Consider the following 22441-nt stretch of genomic DNA (forward strand, 5'->3'; position numbering starts at 1 on the left):
AGTTATTTCTATGGATTATCCATTTTATTATTATTTGTTCTGCCCTGAACCATGCGAACGGACATACTTGTGTACCTGTTATGTGGGTGTTTTGACTGCAATGAATTGACCTTCAAGGGACTGATGACGTTTTCTGATTTTGTATCCCATACGCTGATCATGATTTTACATTTTAATATATCATATTGTAATTATTTAATAACATAAACCAGTCCAATGACTTGTGTTCAAAATTACAGAATTATGAGGCCCCACCTTGTCATGGTGGCATTTCACTGTAACAGAAAAAAATGCTATGTTTTTATTCTTATTTTTATTTATTTTTATGTATGACATGACAATATATTTAAAAAAAAAAAGAATTATTAGTGAATGGAACCAGACTCAAGATTATTTTTTATGTCCAATAGCAAATCATTTAGGATTTATTTGAATCTATTTAAATGTGTTTGTTTAACATAAATTATTTGAAAATATATTTATATAGGGTTGACATTCATATTTGAGTGTGGTTCATTCATATTCTGGTTGATTCCTGAAACTACAGGTGAAAATGTTTTTGCTAAAACCATGTACATGACTTTAATGTTTTTTGTGCATTTTCCCTGATCAAATAAAAACATTCATTCCCGTTATGGGCCATTGGCGCCATCTAGTGGAGTAAAGTAAGAACAGGGCATAAAGTAAAAACTATTAAGAGATAGATTTATTTCATTAATAGTCATGCCATTGTGTCTGGTCTTTATCCTGACTTAAAATCGTGTTGTTAATGTAATCTCACAGCCCTGAAACAGACCAGAATAGACTTTAGTGAAGCACATCACAGTAACCATGGCAACTATGCAATTTGTTTGGCCTTTTGCTTCTCCAGTTTGATTTGCACTGCGCGCCCAATAAATACTCAACAAATACTTCATAAATACTTGAAGAAACGTGCATGTGTGCATTACAACAACCACCTGTGTTGTGCAAACACACTTTCTACAGTATAAAGAGAGTTGTAGTGGTCATTGTCAGGGCAGCACCGGCCGGCACGCGCTCGCGGCCGCACTGGTCCCGCGAGAGAGCGACTCGGGGGCGGATAGATGGATGGATGACCCTGCTGCTCCCCTCCCAAGCAGCTCCAGCTGTCTGCTCCTTTCCTGACTTCCCCACCCTGGCGTACCATGGCGTCCTGCGAGGAGGACGGCACGGTAGACGAGAAGGAAAACAACAACAAGAAGAAAACTAAAAACGCCCTCGCTACTGCGTGGCTTACTTTCTACAATATCGCCATGACCGCCGGGTACGTGCCACAATCCGCCCCATGTTTCCTATTAATACAAATGTCCATAAGTTTAGCCGCTCCAGAAAACCTAAGCGTGTTGCTGTTTATAGTTCGGTGTGTATGACCATCTGAAAGTGCGCGTCAGCCGCAGTCGCCGTTATGCAGACCCGGCCCGTTACTTTGGACATGTTTCAATCCGGTAATCGCGCAGTTTTCACGGGACGGTTAGATAATGAATGAAAGGCGTTGGGTTAAAGTCGCAGGCTCGCGCTGTCTCTGTGTCCAAATAGGGCTGAGGGAGCAGGGTGTGCGCGTCAAGGCCCGGCGCGCTCCTCACAGGCGCTGGGATAAGTTTAGACAGGCACCGCTGACACAGGAGCCACAAGAGCCCAGTGTTGAGTCTGGCAAATACTCACTGGACACTTTCTTTAAACTACGACTCAATACAATGTTCCTCTGCGGTGCATAGTTCACGTCCAACCGCGTCTTAATTAACGAGTGCAACAATTAGTCATTCATCAGAGCGGCACAAATCCGGCAGCTAATGTAGCCTAGCACCAAACTGTTCTAACCAGACAGTTCTAACCTAAACTACCATGGGAGGACACGAGATGGAACAATGCCACACGGGATAAAGAAAAGAAAAAGTGACCAGTTTAAATAACGTGGGCTGCTCACGTGCAGAGCACAACAAACCCGTTCCATTCTAGGCCTCATGTGGTGCACAGAGCGCGCACTCTGAGAAGGATGGATCCTTTTATTAACAACAGCAAATGTGGCTTTTCTCATGCCATTTGGGGGGGGGGGGGGGGGGGGGGGGGGGGGGCAGTGGCTTAGTGGTTAGAGTGGTCCACTAATCAGAAGGTTCGAGTCCCGCTCAGACCACCTTCTGTTCTATGCCCAGAGGCTTCACCCACCCTGCCCTGTGTGCATGTGGTGATGTGTGAATGGTTGGTGGTGGTGGTGGTCAGTCTGCCCCAGGGCAGCTGTGGCTATAGTAGCTTACCCCCAGAGTGTAGTGCTTTGAGAGGCTTTCCTGAAAAGCCCAGTACAACTGTTTTGCTAGACAAAAATACATTACCTCTCCATCCTGTTTGAATACATGTTTAATTATCGGCTTGAATAGGATATATCAGGCTTTTAGAATTATATAATTGTATGTTTTAAAATGTAAATAGGCCTACTGATATTTCTAATATATGATGTTATTATATGCTTTTGTCAATCACATATTTAAATTGAATATCAGGATTTCAATGGACCACAGCAGAAAGGAGAATGGAGGGAGTAAATTGGAGTGTTGGGAGTCACCAGACATTCTTTAGTACTTCTCTGTATATATACAAGTTTTGGCTTGTTTTTAAAAAGTTGATGCCCAGGGCGTGTCTTTATTCATTATGACTTCAGCCCTAATTTCCATTCTTAAGCTCCCATAGAGGCTAACGTGTGTTCCTGCTCTACAGGTGGCTTGTTCTGGCAATGGCAATGGCTCGCTTTTACATCCAGAAAGGCTCGCACAAGGGTCTCTACCGAAGTATAGCAAGAACACTCAAGTTTTTCCAGACCTTTGCATTAGTTGAGGTGAGCTGTTCAGTAAATATCAATTTCACTGTTGAAAATGACAGGATATTATAGAATGTAATTTGTGTCCTTTTTTTTATCCAAGATTGGACACTGTGCAATTGGTAAGTCTTGTATGACTCGTTGACTGCTTATCAAAGCTGAGGTATTTAATGTATTAACTTTGCTGTAGGAATTGTGAGGACTTCTGTGATTGTAACTGGAGTTCAAGTGTCCTCAAGGATTTTCATGGTTTGGTTTATAACCAACAGCATCAGACAGGTGACCACATGTTATTGCAAATAATGTATGCTAAATGCAAAAATAAATGTAAAACCTTTTCTATTGTTGGAGGAAAAGTTTTCGCATTTAACTTTGTGTTTTAAATATACACTTTGTTTTGACCTGAATGAAGATCCAGAATGAAGAAAGCGTAATCCTGTTCTTGGTTGTGTGGACATTGACAGAGATTAGCAGATATTCATACTACACATTCAAACTGCTGCACCACCTGCCGTACTTCATCAAATGGGCCAGGTGGATCAACCTAGTGTGGCTGTGTTGACATTTGTGTTTGGGCTTAAAGTCTTGGCATGTTGGTTTGTGTGAAGTGGACAAACTTTAAACCAGCTGAGTGTTCAGGGGCAGCATGTGCTTGGTTATCTCATACCAGAGCTCACTGTGTTCACTGACATTAATATTAACCAAACACTATGTCGTGATGTTTTGTCCATGTTATTCAGCAGTAATAACTGAGGTGTGTTTTTATGAGCTCTCTAACTTCCCAATGACACAATCTTTGTGTCTGTCTTCTCATTAGTACTAATGACGTGTCAGTACGTCATTGCTGAAATCTGAGTGGTCAGCTGTGCTCAGGAGAGGGAGGGCTCACACGCATCAGATTATTTAAATGATTGTATTACATCATCCTGTTTACATTCTCTAGTTATTTTTACTATACAAAATGTTAACTCAACATCATTGTTACTTGTAATATTGTAAGTACTCTAAAACAAGGTTATTTTACCAACATTTATATGATATACTTAGAACCCTCTTACAACTGCTGATGTATTTCTTCTGAGCAGCGGAGGAGACTCCAGGCCCCTGGAGAGGGCTCATGTTCAGCTGCTCCTGTTTTTAAGACCCATCTGTTTTGGTCATGGAATGTTCACTCAACATTTCCCTCACATCCGCTGAGACGCTCCCCCGAGCCCCCGCTGTGGTCTCCACTTAACACAGGAGCCCATGGCCCTGAGTCACCGCTGACGTTACAAGAAAGTGACAAAAAAGTGCTGACTTTGTCACAATAAATGTTCAGAGACAGAATCATGAGTATGAGATTACATTTAAACTAGATTTGATGAATATATATTAAAAATATGTTATGTTAGATATAACATGACATCTTAGATCCAGGATATCCAAACTATGGCCCCAGGCTCAAATTTGGTCCTCAGGCACATTTTCCTGCCCCTCAGGTTTCCTGATGAATTGGCCCACATTATCCTGAGATGTGCTTTACATCCCACATTAAATTCTTATGAAATTATCACCGCAGTAACTAACATGTTGGTGTGCAACAGAGATGAATCTGAGACTGATAAACTTTAAAACCTCTTTAAAACTTCAGACAAAAGCTTTGTTTTTTTTTAAATGATTTACGTTTTTTGGCCCACTGCTTCATCCATGTTTCAATATGCGCCTGTGCATGAATAATGTTTGGACACTGTCTCAGATGCACCACAATAATTTACATTTTTAACCGATATGAGTGATTTAAAACCTTTCATGGCATTCATGAAATGCATGTATTTCACAGCTGAAACACTGATTAACCCTAAAGTGGTGCTTTTAAATTCTAGATACAACCTCTTCATCGTCCTGTATCCGCTGGGAGTCATCGGTGAGCTGCTCACCATTTACGCTGCTCTGCCGGTTGTGCGCAGAACTGGGATGTACTCCACGAGGCTTCCCAACAAGTATAACGTTTCCTTTGACTACTACTACTGCCTCATCATCGTCATGTTGTCCTACATCCCATGTAAGAAATACTTTATATGTATACGATAATGATATTCATATATTGATTTAATAAGTCCCTGGCCAGGATCCAGAGATCTTTCAAAGGATTCTGTGCCATAGCCAATCAAATAGAGCAAAGGGTTTGACCAGTAATCTGCAGTTTAGTCACAAGGGGGCAGTAAAACACGCATTAAAATCTAACATTGTCCTACCTTCATATAAGATAAGATAAGATATAGCACTGTGCAATGGTTAATGGCATATCAAAACTCTTGAACATTATTTTGTGTGTTGGGCAGTGTTTCCTCAGCTCTACTTCCACATGCTGCGGCAGAGAAGAAGGGTGCTTCACGGGGAGGTTATAGTGGAAAAGGATGATTAGACCCACACGAGCCTGTTTGAGCCAATCTGCCACATCACAAATGTCTCCAACCATTTCACCAGAATCTCACCACTCGGGACAGGAAGACGCACACATCCTGTGTCAGAGAGCAGGACACTCCAGTGCTAAATGAGAGCAAATGACAGCACCAAGGGATTTATAATGAGTGTTTGAAAGGGGAATAATTCCTGTTTAAAAGATTATATTGGAACCATGTTTACAATCCAAACAAAAGATTTACTGGAGCTTGAGACAGAAGCCTGAAGCTCGACTACATGGCTTCTCTGATCTCACCACCTTGTTGCACTGAAGCACAACGTTCCCATGAGGAAAACAAATCATTACAGTGACAAAGCTGCACCCACCCAGAAGCGAAGAAAAGTGATGTTACTGTAAGTTATCATGTCGTTGTAATCCCTCATTCGTCCAGGCGTGTTCCATAGTAGAAAAAGCTTCAGTTGTAGTCCTTTTTTTATTGACAATGACTCTTGGATGAGAGTCGAAACGTCTATTTTTTCAAACTGAGTCCAGATGACTACAACTGAAGCTTTTTCTACTATGTAAGTTATCATATTAAATTTGCCCAAACTCAATTGGCAGTTTTATAATTAATATATAATGTTATCCACCACCGCAATTTTATACTAAAATATTGTGGTTATATAAAAAAAGAAAACAAATTTGATTGATAGATCTATAATACCTGGACAATAAACCTACATTTAGACAATATGCTGCTTCTTTTGTGTATGTTTGTCATGTGTAAATGGTATGTGAATTAAGCGGTTAAGTAATATATACTTAAAGATTTATTTATTCACGCACTGTCACAACTTAACATTGTGTCAGCTCTTGCATTTTTTGATGATTGATTTTGCTTCGATGTTTACGATGTCAAATTATTTTGCAAGAGTTCATCTTAAAACGCTGTGGTTGTAGTAGCTTTGTCTTTAGGCTGGTAGAGGAAGTGAAGTCCAGATTTTTGTCAGCACTCATAGTCTTCGGTGACTTTGATTTTAGTCCAGATCTCAGGCTAGTTAGATTCTCTTCATCTAAAGGTGCTATTGTAAGATCATTTCATCTGTGCAGCTGAACAAGTGACTGTGATTGGAGTTGACCTGAAGCAGGGGACAGCATGTGAAGAAATTGAGGGGAAATGCTCTGATCTAAGCAAGGCTTTGCCACTAAGTTAGCCCATGGTCATCTGAGATCAACACCATGCTAAAATCTGACAAATTAGAAGTTCAAGCCAAACAAAATTGCTGGATAACATGAGTAGAAACGTGAAAATAACTTGTGTTAAAAGTCAATAAACTAAATTCTACAGAAATGTGCAGACTCTATAATTTTGTGATGAGCTTCATTCTACAGGGAAATGTGGAATACCACAGAAACTGAACATTAATGCAAAAATTACTACTTTGACGAATGTTTTATTTTTTTAATAGAATCTTGATTTTGCCATTATAGTATTACTGTATGACGACAGACTCTTTCGGTCAAATCAGAAAGAAATCATTTACCATCAAAATAAATGACATACATACAGTGTAAAACTGTAAGTGTAGATAGAGTATCATTCATTCCAATATGCATAATACAATATAGCATAGCTTTGACCTTTTACATCATTCAGCACCTATTTTTAAGACATTTACATAGACATGAAATGCACAGCGATGAGTTTGATGTGCTTTATGAAATGTAAAATCTCCATGTAATAATAAAATATACATTCAAATAGCAAAATACAGTTCAAAAATGTATACAGATTTGATAAATTCAACTGGCTTGTTATTAGAAAAAACTAAACCGTTCATCTTCCTTTGTTGAACCTCTGGTATTGCACAGGTAGTGACTTGCACCATCCAGAACAAAGGCATAACTCTTAGAGACATTTACTGCCACGGCAAAAGGGCCTTTAATAAATGTGTCCCTCTTCTCGCTCCATACGGACTGTCCCTGTGCTGTGCCAGTGGTCCGATGCCACTTGTGGGAGATTCAGCTGCTTCTGCCAGAAGCACTTGAGCTCTCTGTTATGTTTCAGAGGAAGTCGCTGCTGAGAGGGATATAAAAACACAAGGCTTATTTTAATGAGACATTAAAATATACAGAAATGTAGGAAGCAATATAACACTAACAGGTTTCCGTTTCTCTCTCACAAATGTAGCTTATGAGATCTTCACAGAAGAAATCATTCCACAGTGCATCATGTGTGAGGCCTGCACAGTCTTCACCCATTTCTTGTCCATGACCCCAGTTGTCAGGCTGTCCAGGCTTCCATGACCTGCAAAGGACAGCAGGGGGCGCTGAAAACATTACTCACAAGAAGGAAATACATGGCCTGTCCAAAAAAAGTCACCATAGAAAAAAGGGGCACACACTCTTATATTCTATAGGACCGTCTTTAGCTTTGATTACAGCGCAAAGTATAAGCATAGTTTAGGTAAGCCTCTGCAGTATTAAAATATGTATCTAAATGCCGTGTTGCAGCTGAAATATCTTCACCTATTCAGCAGTGTATGAAAAAAAAGCCTGAAATTTGTATTTCCCCCAAAACATTTTATTGTGCGCAGCTATTAATAAAGTATTTTATTTCTCATCAACCATGAAGCAAGAGCTGAAAGCAGTGCACTTCGAGTATATAGTAGTGAGAGATATGGACGAGTTACATACATTTTAATCCCTTTCCCTCCTTTTGTGGTCTGAAAATCAGGGACCCTTCCTTTAAACAAATTAAATATATCCATATTTTTTACTTATGACAATAATAATACCAAGAGTGTATATTTAAATAATTTCAATTACAACCCTCATCACAGGACTAAAGAGACCAAACAGATGATTTGATTACTGACGTGAATGTTGGCTCAGTCCCATCCAGCCACTGCCAGACACTCTCCTCTCCTCTGTCAGTCAGGCCCATCCAGAAATAACCCTTTCCATATATTTGATTCTTGAGCCATTTCTAAAAAAAAAGACAAATCATTTTAGTACGTATTGGTTATTAAATGTATTAAAATGTGTATTTGAAACACACCTGCTCTTCTGTGTCACAAATGATTAACAATGAAGCCGACTTTAATTCACAGCTGGACTTTGCATCATCAAAGGTGTGAAGCTCTTTGGAGAAGAAATAGCACTTGCTCTTGTGGTTCACCCACTCGTTTGGACATCCTGCAAGGTCCAGGTCAATATTTGTGTCATAAACATTACCATTATCGAAAACAACATGGTTGAATCGCTTCACCTGGAGCAGACAATGAAGGAGCCACAGCCTCGTCCTGCTGTGATCCTTGACTTGTAGATAAGACTGGACCGCTGAATGGAAGTCCTGGAGGTCCAGGTGGTCCCACGGGTCCTGGAGGTCCAACAGGTCCAGGTAGGCCCCGAAGGCCCTGCTCCCCAGGAGGTCCAGTGGCCCCTCTGATGCCTGGTGGCCCTTGTGTGCCCTGAGGACCAGGCTGCCCATCTCTCCCAGGCAGACCAGCAGATCCTGGTTCTCCCTTTGAGCCGGGAGGACCTGCTCTCCCCCCCGACCCCCGAGATCCTTTAGATCCTGGGCTGCCTGGGACACCTGCAGGTCCCTTTGGTCCTGGCAGACCTGGGGGCCCTGGAATACCCTGCTCTCCTCTGGGGCCTCGTACTCCTGCAACACCCTTTTCACCTCTTTCACCTTTCTGTCCCAGTTGACCAGCCAGTCCTGTGGCCCCTTTCTCCCCTCTTGGTCCTCTGGGGCCAGGAGGACCTAGTGAAGTAGAAAAAAACACATCAAAAATAGAATATACAACCAGAGTTGTATTAGATTTTTTTTTTTTAGAAAAGTGTAGCATTCCTCACCCTGTAAGATGGTAAAGTTGGTGATGAGCTGCGAGTGCTTGGTGTCCACTAGTTTCATCTCCTCCATGACAATAGATAGGCTGGTCACCTCTTTGTCTAAACGTGCCACCAGCTCTTCCTGCTGCGATCGCAGAGTGGCGCCGTCTGTCCTCACGTCTGCCACACTGTTGTTGAGGTTGAGGAGAAAGTCTGTGTGCTGGCTCACAGTCTCAGAACAGGTGCGCAGTTGATTAAGGTTGAGGTTGATGGAGCCCAGGAGCTGTGTGGTGAAGCTGATGTTTCCAGTCACTCGGTCCATACTCTGCTCGGACTGCTCCAGCTTGGTCTCTAGCCACTCAAACTTCTGAGAGCTGAAGTTTCCAAAGTCTTTATGCTGGTCCTGGAGGTCCCTCAGAGCCTGGTCCTGGGTCTCAGCTTTGGTGCTGGTGTTCTGCAGGAGAGTGCTCATGAAGGTGAGCTGAGAACCTAGCTCCTCCAGGCCATCCTGGTTGGCTTTGGCCTGAGAGGATGCATTAGTGGCTACCACCTGCATGTTTTCCACTTTGCTACGGAGCCACTCAGTGTCAGAGCGGGTCTGTCGTGTCATCTGCTCCAGAGTCTGAAAGTCACTACGCATTTTGTGAATGGCTTGGCTGGTGTCGTCCACAGAGCGCTGCAGAGCCATGGTCAGAACTCTTTGTTGGGCCTGGCTGATGTTGAGAGAGCCAATGCTCAGCACAGCCTCGTTCTGGAGCTTGTTCTGTAGCTGCAGTTCTGTCTGCAGCCTGGCGGTGTCCCCCTGCAAACCCTCCATCAGGCTGCTGTATGTCTGCAGACTGCCATTGACCCAGCGCACACTGACACTGTTCCTGTCCACAGAGCCCTGCAGGGAGCCCTGGCTACTGCGCAGGTGCTCACTGATGCTCTGCAGCTCACTGAGCTGGGCCTGGTCACTGTGCAGGTGCTCCTGCACCACAGAGAGCTGCCTCTGCAGATTCCAAATGCTGTTCCTAAAGGCCTGGATCTCAGTGGAGGTGTTCTCAGACTTTTCCCCTGTCTGATCATCTAAAACAAAAACATGAACAGATGTGCCTGTGAGTTTACCCTAAAGCATTACATTATGCTATAACATGTTTAAAAGCATAGCAAAAGTGTACTTGAAATAACCAACAAAATGTATCTAATAAACAATGCCTAGTGACTAGTGCAAAAGGAAGTTTGGGATACAAATACTTGGATTGCTTCACTTCACTTCTAGAAAAGCACTTGCACAATGTTTTTCTCTGCAAGATTTGTTAAGCTAATTGCATTATTTGTGGGTTAAAAATATGTTTAAAGGCAAATGCCACTCTGATGAGTTCTGTAACATTTGAGTACAAGTGTAAACCAGGACAAACTTACCCAACTTCTTTAGGTCAGTCTCCACAGCAATAATCTTTCCTTCATAGTTTTCAATGCCCTCAGACACGCTGTCCACTCTCTGAACCACTGCAAACAAAACAATACATGTAGAACAAAGGTGAGCATTGTCCTCTCATCTCAGGCTCTTCTTTATTAAGCGCGGGCAGAGTACTGCCTGCAACCACAGACATATTTATAACAGGGATAAGCGAATAACGGAGCTGGGTCTGCATGTGGCATCCAATAATGTGGGACAATAAGGTCGGACTTGCTTGATGCAATCACCAGGATCAGAGCATTAGGTTCATTTTAAGGGGTCGTGTCATTGAGGAAGTTATGAGACGAGAGCAAAAGATGTGAGGTCAGCATGGACAGACAGTGTGGGCCCTGGGGGACAGGAAGAGAGCTGGGGGTCTTTAGTAAACTGCCCCATCAAAAGAGGAACCCATCAGGAGACAGTCAATGTGGCAGGAGGCTCTTCACACCCCCAAAGGCGACACTGAGCTTCATTTCCTCTGGAATGTGTCTGAGACTCAGGACTCAGCCCACAATACCACCAAGCTGGTCAGGGGACACGTCCCAGTGAGCCCACATGGGCGCCTCTGATGGGAAGCTGCATTCAGGGCTCAGACTTAACAGCCTACACAGACCATAAACTACCAAATACAAACACTGCATGCATTAGGACTCAAGGTCTTCAGAGGAAATGTAAGATGTTATAATCAGTGTGATTCACCAAAATACAACTCTGTTTTATGTTGCTGTGTAAGGTAATTCTACCCATTCTATAAAAAAATCTCCTGCATTATAACTTTTGAAAGTCTGGCTGATGTCAGATCAGAATTTATATCTGATGTTTTAAGTTTCACCCTTTTGTGATGGGGATGGTTTCAAATGTGTCACTATTCTTTATTATGGGAAACAAAAGTCTGTGCACAATGACCTCATACAACTCTTCAGCATGTGGTTCATATGGTTCTTTAGTACCAGCTGCATCCAAACATATGAATGCTTCTGTTCTGTATTAGCACAAACCCGGTTTACAACATACTACGGTCACAGCTGCTTTGAGTCCACTCGCTCCATCTGAAATCAATTAGGGCAGCATGAAAGTCCGTGGGACAAAGAAAGAAAGCAGACGACTTTGTTAATAACCTCCAGGATCACTGATAACCCCTGGATATGTTCACTTCATGCCATTTCCACAAAAGAAAATCCAAAGAGGACACAACCCAGCAGCAGCATATGGCAGTGGTTTGCAGGATCGTAGAAGGACCGTTCAGAGTTCAATTCAAGGCAAATTGTTCGACCAGGAAGTTCACGGAGGATGAGGGCTTTAGCCACAGGTGTGAGCTGCGGATGTGTTGGTAAAATAAACCTAAGGCGAGCTTAGAGGAAGCACTAGATCATCTCATTTACAGAAAATGGGGGGAGATTGACAGATGTTAGGACTAAAAGGACCATTCATCTTAATTATGCAGCAATATCAGCCTTCCTGCAGGCGACCTAACGCAATAAACTTTACCCGTTCTTTTTTCAATTTGATTTAAACATTTTCTATGGATTCAGCTGATTTCTACTTACTATAGTCGTACCCATTTTCTTCAGTGACACCAGAGCATTATTTTAATATGTGGGTTGGAATTGTACTGTATTGTATTATTATATGTATACGTTGAACTTGTTATTTCAATACTGATTTATTGCTTCTAAAACGACAGGGGATATTTATCGAAAAGCAAAAGCCAACCCACCAATGAATGATTCTGTTACAAAATAAAGTCATAATCCGTTTTGTGAAGAGTGGTCTTTAACCGATTTCACTGTGTAATTAAAATTGTAAAGCAGGAAAAGCGTATACAACTGATAAATGCATTTTCATCTGATTCCCTTTAGTTTATGGATCTTTTGAAGCTTTAGTGTTGTTACCTTTATATCCGAGTACAGCCACAGCAATGGTGAGGAGCATACACAGCACATAGAGCAGGGCTATGGAGGTCTTCAGTGCCCATTCATTCTTACACTTGGTGCACTGGGAGCCCTCCTGGATCCCTACGAACAAAAATAGATATGTTACGAAGTCATACAAGCTAAAGGAGATTTAGGCATTTTTACAAATTCAGTTGAAGCACCCTGATGAAAAGTGGTGCAGAAAATAACCAGGTAAAAGCAGGAAATGGTTTGTTACCTCATTCCTACCTCCTGTCCACTATTTGCTATCAGCCAATCACTGTCAGCTGCCTACAGTACGCATCAAATCTCAAACGATTCCAAAAGGCACGCTCTCAGTACTCGTCTCGTGACAGTCTGACTAACGGTTTTGAGTTCAAGAGTTCCAGAGCGTATAGCAAATAAAAATACAGGTATGTACATAAAAGCAGTGATGTCAGAAATGCTGAGTTGTGTTCCTTAAGTAAAAGCACAGATACAGGAGCAAAAACATCAGTAAAGTGAGAGCAAAAGTATCACATTTACAGATATACTTAGGTAAAAGTATTGAAGTATGTACAGTGCAAAATTATACTTAAGTACAGAACTTTTATACTTTATTACTTTCTGCCACTGCATTAAAGTCACAGGAAAATTACAAAATTGATTGGAAATGTTCCTGTTGACCAAAAATTAAATTAAAAAGGCTACCAGAAAAAAAAGAGCAAATTTTGAGCTACTTTTACCTTTACCTAAGTAATTATTTCACTAATATATCTGTACTATTACTGAAGCAACAAAACTGAGTACTTCTTCTACCACTGCAGCTTTGTGCCACAACACTTCTGTCACATCTCCACCGCAGCAGCAGAACCTTCAGCCTCACCAGCCTTTCCATCTCCCCCACCAGAGTAGACTCCTTATGATTTACAGCATTTCCCCGAATATATGTTAGTGAATAATGAATGTGTCATTGAAGCTGATTCTGAGGGTCTCGTTGCGTCGAATGTGCTTGTTGACACCTTCATAGCATTATGCAACCACAGCATATAGAGGCGTTCCAGCACACTGTTTGTCTTTAGGGGATTGTGGAGGTATGTAGGCAGAGTTTGGTGTCCCACATCTGGATAAACAGTCCCAGAGCGGACATGAAAGAGCTGGGCAGATCCCTAAGGGCCCGGGCGGCGAAGAGCTAGGGGACACAAAAACAAGCCCCCCACTGATGTGTTTACACTTAGAGACAGGCTGATTTCCACAACTCACTCTTCACTCAGCCAAAGACCATGTTTTTAGTTACTGTCACTAGTACACACACAAAATGTGTTTTCATAGTAAGCATAGTTTTGTGGAAGAGGGAAGCAGTTCCTCAAGTAATGTACCAAAAACACATGATGATAATGTCATGCCCTAATGGGGTGTTGGCTGTTTCAAGTAAAAAAGTATTGACTATTTGTCTTGTCAATGTCTGTGATAACAATTGCATTGGTAGAAATAGAGTTAGCTCTAGCAGTCACTTTGAGCCAAGGACAAAACCTTATTCAGGGGCCCGTGAAACCTTGAATATGTAACCTAAACAATCACATAGCTTCAGTTTGGACCCCCATTTGCCTAACTCTTTATAATGTAGGTCAGCCATATTGTACATATTAGTATGTGCAATATGGCTCGACCTTCAGGGTTCTTTGCTAAATTACCACTTGGACTGGGCGATATGTCTAAAATATTCATTACAATTTTCTTTCCTCATATTAATCCATCACAATTTTGTATTTTATCATTTTGTCCCATTCAAACAAATAAAATGGCTTTCAAATAATTTCGGGACTGGGATTCATCTTGCAGCCATAGAGTGTAATAAGTAACGCCAAATGAATCAATCACTTTTGAGTTTTTGTTAAGGCCATTGCTGGAACGTTTTTCTTTTTCTCTAGTATCCTTCATCTTTCCTGACAGATGAGTGGTGGTCGCAGGGATGACGGAAACACAGCTGCATTTCATTTAAGATTCAGGAAGTGTGTGGACGGAAAGGTTGGAGGTGCTCTGTTTGGGTAGGTCTACTTTACATGCACCTGGAATAGAATGTCTGGATTCAAGATCAGAGACTTTTATATATAAAAATTCCATAAGACAGGAAGCGTTTGGTGCCAGCAGCTAGTTCAAATAGACGGGCAGAGTTGCTGTAAGCCTGTTACAAATGAATAACATTAATTGGTGTTTGAAGGGGAATTTATAATGATGACGTATTGGTTTTTACACTAACATCAGATTCAACACGGGAAGGGTGGTCTCATTAGAGGGGGTTTTAAAAAAGTGAGAAAACTTGAGAAAAAATAAAAATAAATATTTAATTAACAAAAAGACACCTTGAGAATGCCTTGCAGGGTGTAAGCAGTGCCGGGCACTTGCCTGTTTCGAACAGGTTTGGGAGCTGGGAATATCAGTAGCTCTGTGCTTTCTCGCTTTGACCAATGCATGTTGTTATTATGGCGCTGGGCAAGAGTGAAGGCGGGACTCGGGAGTGATGGACATTTGCCCATGGTTACAGAATATCATGTATGACCAAATAAACTAATGATAAAAGAGGGAACAAGAATATGAGCCCATAGATGCTTTGAGGCTTCGTTCACTTGCTTCCAAACGTGAAGGAATAATTGAATTGCATTACATTTCCCACCATTTGTGATACATTCTCCAACTAATTGTAATGTGATGTGAAGTGACGTCAACACAACAATCAAATCAAATATTCTGTAGATGTGTCTCTTTATACAACAGAATGTGTCCTTTTCCCAATCATAAAAACCCACACAAGAATATCACAGCTGTGCATAAACATCAGCCTAACCCAGTAAAAGTTTCTGCTCTCCATGAAAAGTGCATTCTGGGAAGGCGGCCATGGTAAATGGTTACTGATGACATCATTGACAACACAGCAGCACAACTTCATCAAAATCTACCACTCCAACGCAAACAATCTGGCATGTGTTTATAAATCTGCGACGCAGAGTGAAATTAAATCACCAGGACAGCGGCTTTTCCATTTCATCCCGTTCATTTTAGACAAACACACTACAAAAAATTACTTGACACAAATATTTATTGTTTAATTTTAGTTTTCACTATGTCTATGTGAATTTGTTTCAATCAATGACAATCAATTGACAACAATGATAATCTATAAATATAATGATATTTTTTATATTATGGCAATCCATCAGAAATATGCTTAAATGTTAGCGGAGGTTTTAACTCTTTTATTAGGGAATATAGAAACAGGACAGTAACATGCTAAAACAATTCCCAAATCTAAACATACCAGCTACAGCTTAAAACATTCTAACTCGTCATTCATTTTTGCAGTGCATGGTACTGAATCATCTAAATCTGTGAGACAGACTGTGAACCAAGCAGCTGTGATGTGTCAGAGCTGATGTCAACACACCACTACGATGTGCTCCAGGGGTCGTGACCTCTGGCGCTTCACCTCTCTACGGGACGTCCTGGATGAGCGGCACACGCACAGAACAGACACAGGAGCTGGACATGGCCGCTGTGTCAAGTGAGCCGCTGGGAAAATAAGAGTGTCTTTTATTGGTGTCAATCATCCCAGTTTTCTCCATTTATATTATCTTATCTTATTTATACGAGTTATTGGACACATTTGTCAAAACCAAAGCTTCAAAAATCCAACTATTCCATTGACAGCAGGTTTTAAATGTGTTGGACACTGCAACGTACAAACTTAAAGGTACGCTATAGCCACGTTTCCATGGGAGCGGTCCCCCGTTTGAGGGGTCTGAACAGGGCTGTGAGAGGTGCTACTTTTCAGAGCGCCAGAACATTTTAGCGCGAGATGATTGTACAAGAGAGAACGCAGACTCAGGAGAAAACAAAACAGCAAAAATGTATAATTTCTCACCAAAAACTGTTGCGCTGATAACTTTATTTGTTGAGCTAACAAACTTAGCACAAGTTAAACCGATCTGGAGGACCAAGGCCAGTCGAAACGGGGGTTATGAAACCTTTCTGGTGGAGGGTACGTCACCTGCTTGTCTCCAGGAAGATGTTATTCCTTGTAATATTCCACAGTCAGATATTAAAACGTATCTTGCATGTTTTGTGTTTATGCAGTCATATTGTTCTTTGCTCAAATATTTTCTTTACAGCAGTGCAGCCAAAAGGGAAGCAAAACATTATGCAGAAAGCATTTGTGTGAAGGTTGAACCGCCAACTCTCTCATAAGAGGGCGATCGCTTATGCTGGGTTGTTGTTGTCGTTTTCTCACACGAAATATTAAAAGCAGCACCCACGTTTGTAGTGACTCATCATATTTCACCACAAAAACACCCCACCACATGCAGACAACAACACTTTTACTGCCCATAGCAAAACTTGCACAATTCTTTGAAAACAAAAGAATACAGAGTTGTTCAGAAGTTAACACTTACTGTCACAGCAATGTTTTGTGTCCAAACATTTTCCAACCATTTTGGCACACAGTACGTATTCTCAACAAGGAATTCATTCGACACAAACACAAAAACCCACACTACAACAATGTTTATTTGCAGTAAATAGTGGTAAAGCCATAGTAACAATCACAACACAAAACCTTTTGATTGAGCTCATTCTAATTGGCCATGGTTCGAAATCACAGCACACTTTTCCAGGAAGTTCAGATTTATGTCACAAAGGGAATGAGAGAATTGTAGTACTACTGACAATGCAACAACTATTAAGACTGTATTCTGGGGATTGGGCAATATTACCAAAAAGGTGTATGTTATCACAATTTTCTTATCATGATCCATGTCAACTTAATATTTGTTTTGGAGAGTTAACAGAGTACAGAGCCATAGCAGTGGGTAGATGATGAACATGAATTAACTCAGAAAATATAGTTTGATTTCATCTAGGGAGAGTCTGATATGGAATTTCTTATTTAAAAATAGAAAACCAATCTGATGTAAAATATTGGTCCAATATGTCAGGACATTTTGCTGACAACGAAGACATTCCCAATAACATTGATATATCAGTGTTGGGCGATTGGTATATCAGGGCTGGGCGATATTGACAAAAAATAAATATCTCAACATTACAACATCACCTTTACTAAAAAAGCTATACTCAACATCTACATTTTGATACATTGCCCACCTCTACCAACAGGCAATTGTTTCTCAATAAATCTTCCAGTATAATTGATCAAAATAACGTCATGTCATTTGAAAGTGTGGACATAGCCTACAGTGTGGTGCCATCTGCCCTTCATTACTCAAACCAGATGTGATTTAATAAGACCTCTGATACAGTGTAGAATGTGCCAATATCGTTTACAGTCGACGTCAGATAATAATAACTGAATGAATGACTCAAATTCTCAATGGTTTATATCGCTTTGAATTCGAAACGTTCTAAGTCCAGGGCGTAGCTGCCAGATTTAGCTGACAGAAAACAGAGAACTGGCAGATTTAGGTGAGAAACTCCTTAATATTTGGATGTTTTCAGCATTACACAAGCTGGAGATGACCCAGAAAATGTGTTACGCTGCGTCACCTGTCAAAGACTAAACGGGGGAAGGTGCAAAATTAAGAGCTGAGAACGAGCCCAGTGGGTGGTCTGATTTACATTGGGTTTTTATTATTACAGTAAATTGAAAGCACATGTCGGCATTGCATGACATAAGTGGGCATGATGGCTGTGGTCAGGGTAAATGAGGTACGAGAGAGTGAAGGAGTGACATACAGAAAAATGAAAAACATGGATAAAGTGAAAGCTGGAAGAAAAACTGTCAAATGAGCCATAAAATAGTGTTACTGCAGAGATGTTGTGCGGTGTGGTCAAGCGCTGTGTTTTCCAATGCCTCTGTCAAAGCTGAGTCCAACAATACAAGACAATGTTATTAGTAAAACACATAATAGTTCAAGTGTTGGAAAGACCGGTGTAAAGCACTGTGGTTTTCAGAGACTAACAGTAACAGACGTGAATGGAGAAGAGGCAAAGGCTGAGGAGGCTGGTGGTTCTGCTCCTGCGGATGTGGAAGGAAGTGAGAGAGGGTCAGTTAACAAGATGGAAGTGAAAATTATGTAGAAGAAGTTGAAAGAGACAAACGTGACAAGAGGAAGGAAAGATCCAAATTGTGTAGAGTGACCAACAAGTAAGAGTATCAATAACTCAAAATAATATTACTCAAGTAGAAGTACAAAACAGTGGGCCAAGAAATCACTCAAGTATAAGTAAAGAAGTATTTGAGGAAACTACTACTTAAAAATGATATAAGGGAAATCACATCTGAAGGAGCAATTCACTTTTAATATTGCAAACATAACACATTTGTCACGATTAGAGATGTCAAGATTATTTGGTTACACAATAATCATGAATATTCAGGTCACAATAAAATGGTAAGAACTAAAAATATATAATCGTGAATGTTTTAGAAGCAAAAATGAAGTAGAAGTATTTCAATTCTGTACACCTAAATGTATATATGGCTTTATATGTGGCTGTTTATATATAATAAATTTACTTTTGCATTCAGAAAGTTTGATTTCATAAAGCTTTAACACTATTGGAACAATAATACATTAGAATGAAAGAAAATCAAGGTTTTCATTTGTTTGTTGTGTGTCAATAATCGTGAATAATTGTTTATTCTCAAGTATGAGTACTGTTAAATATTTCTCAAGTGGGAGTAAAAGTAAGGTGTTTGGAAAGTACTCTGAGATTTTATATAGAAAAAAGAGTATTTGAGTAAATGTATATTAGTACTGCACATCTGATCATTTTTAGCAAATATTCACTGAGAATTGTCCATTACTAACAAAAGTCTTGCCTCTCCAAGAAACTACGGCTTTGGTATATTACATGGTCATAATAATGCTTAACTTGCTAGTTTTTCTTCCAAAGCACATACAAGTCAGACCAACCATGAAGACAACTGCAGAGCATGTATGTTTAAGTCCCTCCCCTGGCCTCACAGCCCTGTCCCCGGTCCCAGGAGCCCTGCACAGTGAGGCCCCGCTCGCCTCTGCTCAGCCTCACCACTGGCTGCACTTACACAAACAGCTCGTCTTTCCAGAAAACTACATCAACAATAGAGCAGGATGGGATTTGGGGCCCAGAACTGCTCAGGGTCTAGTTACAAAGCAAAACATCAGACTTCAGGCACCTCCATTACAGCGTGTGGCCCGCTAAAGCTAATGACAGGCACATTAGCATCCAGAACTCGATATGTGTGAGGTAATGCTATATGCAAAGCAAAAAGGGTTCAAAAGTGATGGAGACAAACACACTGGCTACAACTAGAACTGAATAACTTCAGACAGAAATGGCACATCGTACAAATATATATATTCTCATTAAAAAGCAGTTCAAGTACATACAGAATATTGTATGTTTCATGAATTGTCTTTTTCTGCATTCACTGCAAAGTTATATGCGGTGAAAGTTAAAAAAAAAAAAAGCTGAGGCACTCAAAAAGATCAAAAGTATGTAAAACAAAGCCTTATTACTACATGGCAGATTAGGATGAATGCGTTTTGGCCCTTCGGCTTTCATCAGCGTAAAACATTACAAGTTATTGAGTCTGACTGGTCCTTATACTGAAGAAGCACCAAACGAAAACATTTTCACAATCTCTGCCTTCTAAAATTCCACAGTCTTTTATAATTCTGCAGTGTAAAAATGTAGTGTAGTGGGTAAAAGCACAAACACAAACAGAGGACGGTTCTGTTCCTCTCAAACAAAAGCAAACATCCAAAAGTCACTGCTCAAAACCCCTCAAATATGTGCAGGATCCTTTGAGCAGCTCCTGGGATAATAAATCCACCACGACCGTTGAGTTAAGTTTGGCTCTTGACATGAACAAAAAACATTAAATTTGTATTATTTATTATCAAGTCAAATCCAAGATATGGTTTAGAAGGAAAAACAATCACATTTTAAAATTGTTTAGAGATTCCATCACAAATGATATTTTGTTTACTGATGGTCACAACCCAAACCACTGTCCTGAGTGTTATTTACAGCAGAAACAGGTTCTTTATAGGCGGAGTTATAGTACGTTCAAACCGCCGCATCAAAATTTTCAACGGACACCCGAGTTGGCCGTCTGTACATTTGAAGGCGGACGCCTTGGACGCGAGTCTAGGGCGAGTCCAGGGCTTCTGACGCTTAAATGCTCCGGACACGGCTCAAAACTACAAGCTCAAAACGCGCAGCAAAAACGCTGGACGTCTAGGACCACATGTCCACATAGACTTTGAATGTATGAATGACGCTTTGACGCTGCGGTCTGAACGGGCCGTTACACGTAGTGCAATACACAGCACATGATGCAAATCAGAGTCAGAAAAGTAAATTCACAAACGAATTTGCAATGTGATGAAACATAAAACAATCAATAATAATAATAAACTGTGAAAATATAAACTATGACAAAATAAAGGCATCTACAAAATAAGGTGTTAAGACTTTGACAAAATAAACAAAATGCTAATTCTCATGGTTGAATTAGATTGATTAACTGTTCCAGAATGACACATCTGGTGACCACAGAAGGTACAGTTAAAGCTGGTTATTTATATAATGCCAAAACTATAGAAAATTAACATGAACTGTGAGGCCAAAATTGTGAACTGAACCGTTTTGTAATTTTGTCTTGTCTTGTTCTCCTGAACACAATCTCGTGTCCTGTTTCTCGTCCCATCTCTACTAAATATGATATGTCATCTTTTACCATTGTTATGTTCATCTAATGCAAATACATTTTATTTCTAATTGATAATGCAAACGTTCATTAGACATAAAATGGAAAAAGTTGACACAATAAAAGTCAGTTCTTTTGCTGCCGCTGGTGTTAGACGTGGTCTCAGATGAAGCGTGTGAGCCTGCTGGGTGGTGCGGTTGACCCACAGAGGCGGGACCCGGCACGCTCCTGCACCAGAGGAAGCATCTCCAACAGCAGACAGACGTGTGGGCCGGACACAGTACACAGAAGACACGCACAGGGGTAATTAACACCAGACAAAAGCCTCCGACAAGTTTGTTTGAACGCACACTACACTAGAGAGGGGAGGACACGACCTTTACAGAACATTTCTATTCATCATTTTCAGTAGAATTGATTGAAACTTGTAATTTGTGAATATGTTTTTAGACTGCGACTCCCAGACCACAACATATGGCTTATGAAGTTTCACAAAATATGGAATGTGTATGTAAGCATCTTTGGAAATCTTAAAAAGTTCTATATAAGTGTTATTATGAATTATTATTATTTATTTATTTTTGTGATAAGCTTAGTCTTATGCTAGCTATTTTTACTTTACTTTATTATTATTTACTTTATTTTATTATTATTTTATTTTTATCTTTTTATTTTATTTATTTATTTATTTTTCCTCCATTCCCTATTAAGATATGAGAGGAGTTTTGTTAATAAGAGTTTTTTTGTTTTGTTCATAAGAGTTCTTCTATTAAGAGTGTTTTTTTTTAAACTTCCTATAAGTGATCTGTCCTTTTCCTCTGTATCTACTGCGTTGTAACACCGAAATTTCCCCATGTGTGGACAACAAAGGATTATCTTATCATATCTTAAAAATAAACTTTTACAGTAGCAATATTTCCAACTTTCTGCAGATCCATAAAAAATCACACAAAGGAAATGGTGGTTTAGTCAATTAATCGGTCGAAGGTGTCTTATTCGAACAGCATTTAAATTTTTTTGCCTGGTTATTTTATTGAGATTACCGGAGAGCATTAGTGATGAGTAAACTTGAGTTTCAGGGGCGAATTGTGGGTCATTATTTCGTGCAGAACGGTCAGATTTCATGCTTGGTCAGATCAAATTAGACCTGTCACAATAAAACATTTTTGAAGTGCAATACGTTGCTAACTCGCTACAGAAAATCTAACAATGTCTAAAGTATAATACCACCAGGACTACTTTGTAAACGAACAATAGATTTAAAAAGATGAGTTAACGACAAATAAACAGCAGATTGACACACTTTAAGAGTTAGTAATTTGTCATAGAACTTAATTATTCAACC

The 22441-nt window shown here is 40.3% G+C and overlaps 2 protein-coding genes across 3 annotated transcripts in view; one reads left to right on the forward strand and one right to left on the reverse strand.

The window, feature by feature from the left end:
- Positions 1-1039: 1039 nt before the first annotated feature.
- hacd1 (3-hydroxyacyl-CoA dehydratase 1) lies at positions 1040-6564 on the forward strand. The gene is made up of 7 exons (XM_072450986.1): positions 1040-1285; positions 2731-2848; positions 2934-2952; positions 3021-3109; positions 3243-3364; positions 4693-4871; positions 5152-6564. Exons 1-7 carry the CDS (start codon positions 1167-1169, stop codon positions 5232-5234), a joined length of 729 nt encoding a protein of 242 aa, XP_072307087.1. The 5' UTR covers positions 1040-1166; the 3' UTR covers positions 5235-6564.
- A 350-nt stretch (positions 6565-6914) lies between these two features.
- LOC140364701 (collectin-12-like) overlaps positions 6915-22441 on the reverse strand; it is a 29133-nt gene continuing 13606 nt past the window's right edge. Inside the window, exons 3-10 of one of the 2 annotated variants that reach the window (XM_072450988.1) lie at positions 12384-12506; positions 10455-10541; positions 9075-10118; positions 8485-8982; positions 8275-8411; positions 8093-8202; positions 7376-7521; positions 6915-7290 (exon numbers count right to left, since the gene is read on the reverse strand). In XM_072450988.1, the coding sequence (XP_072307089.1) occupies positions 7271-7290; positions 7376-7521; positions 8093-8202; positions 8275-8411; positions 8485-8982; positions 9075-10118; positions 10455-10541; positions 12384-12506 (2165 nt within the window). In that variant the 3' untranslated portion in view covers positions 6915-7270. Of the gene's footprint in view, positions 7294-7375; positions 7522-8092; positions 8203-8274; positions 8412-8484; positions 8983-9074; positions 10119-10454; positions 10542-12383; positions 12507-22441 lie in introns of both variants that reach the window. The other variant, XM_072450987.1, reaches the window with a different exon arrangement.

Source organism: Eucyclogobius newberryi, unplaced genomic scaffold (genome assembly GCF_026437365.1).
Source record: "Eucyclogobius newberryi isolate DKJ021-1_F unplaced genomic scaffold, fEucNew1.0.hap1 SCAF_18, whole genome shotgun sequence".
Lineage (NCBI taxonomy): Eukaryota > Metazoa > Chordata > Actinopteri > Gobiiformes > Gobiidae > Eucyclogobius > Eucyclogobius newberryi.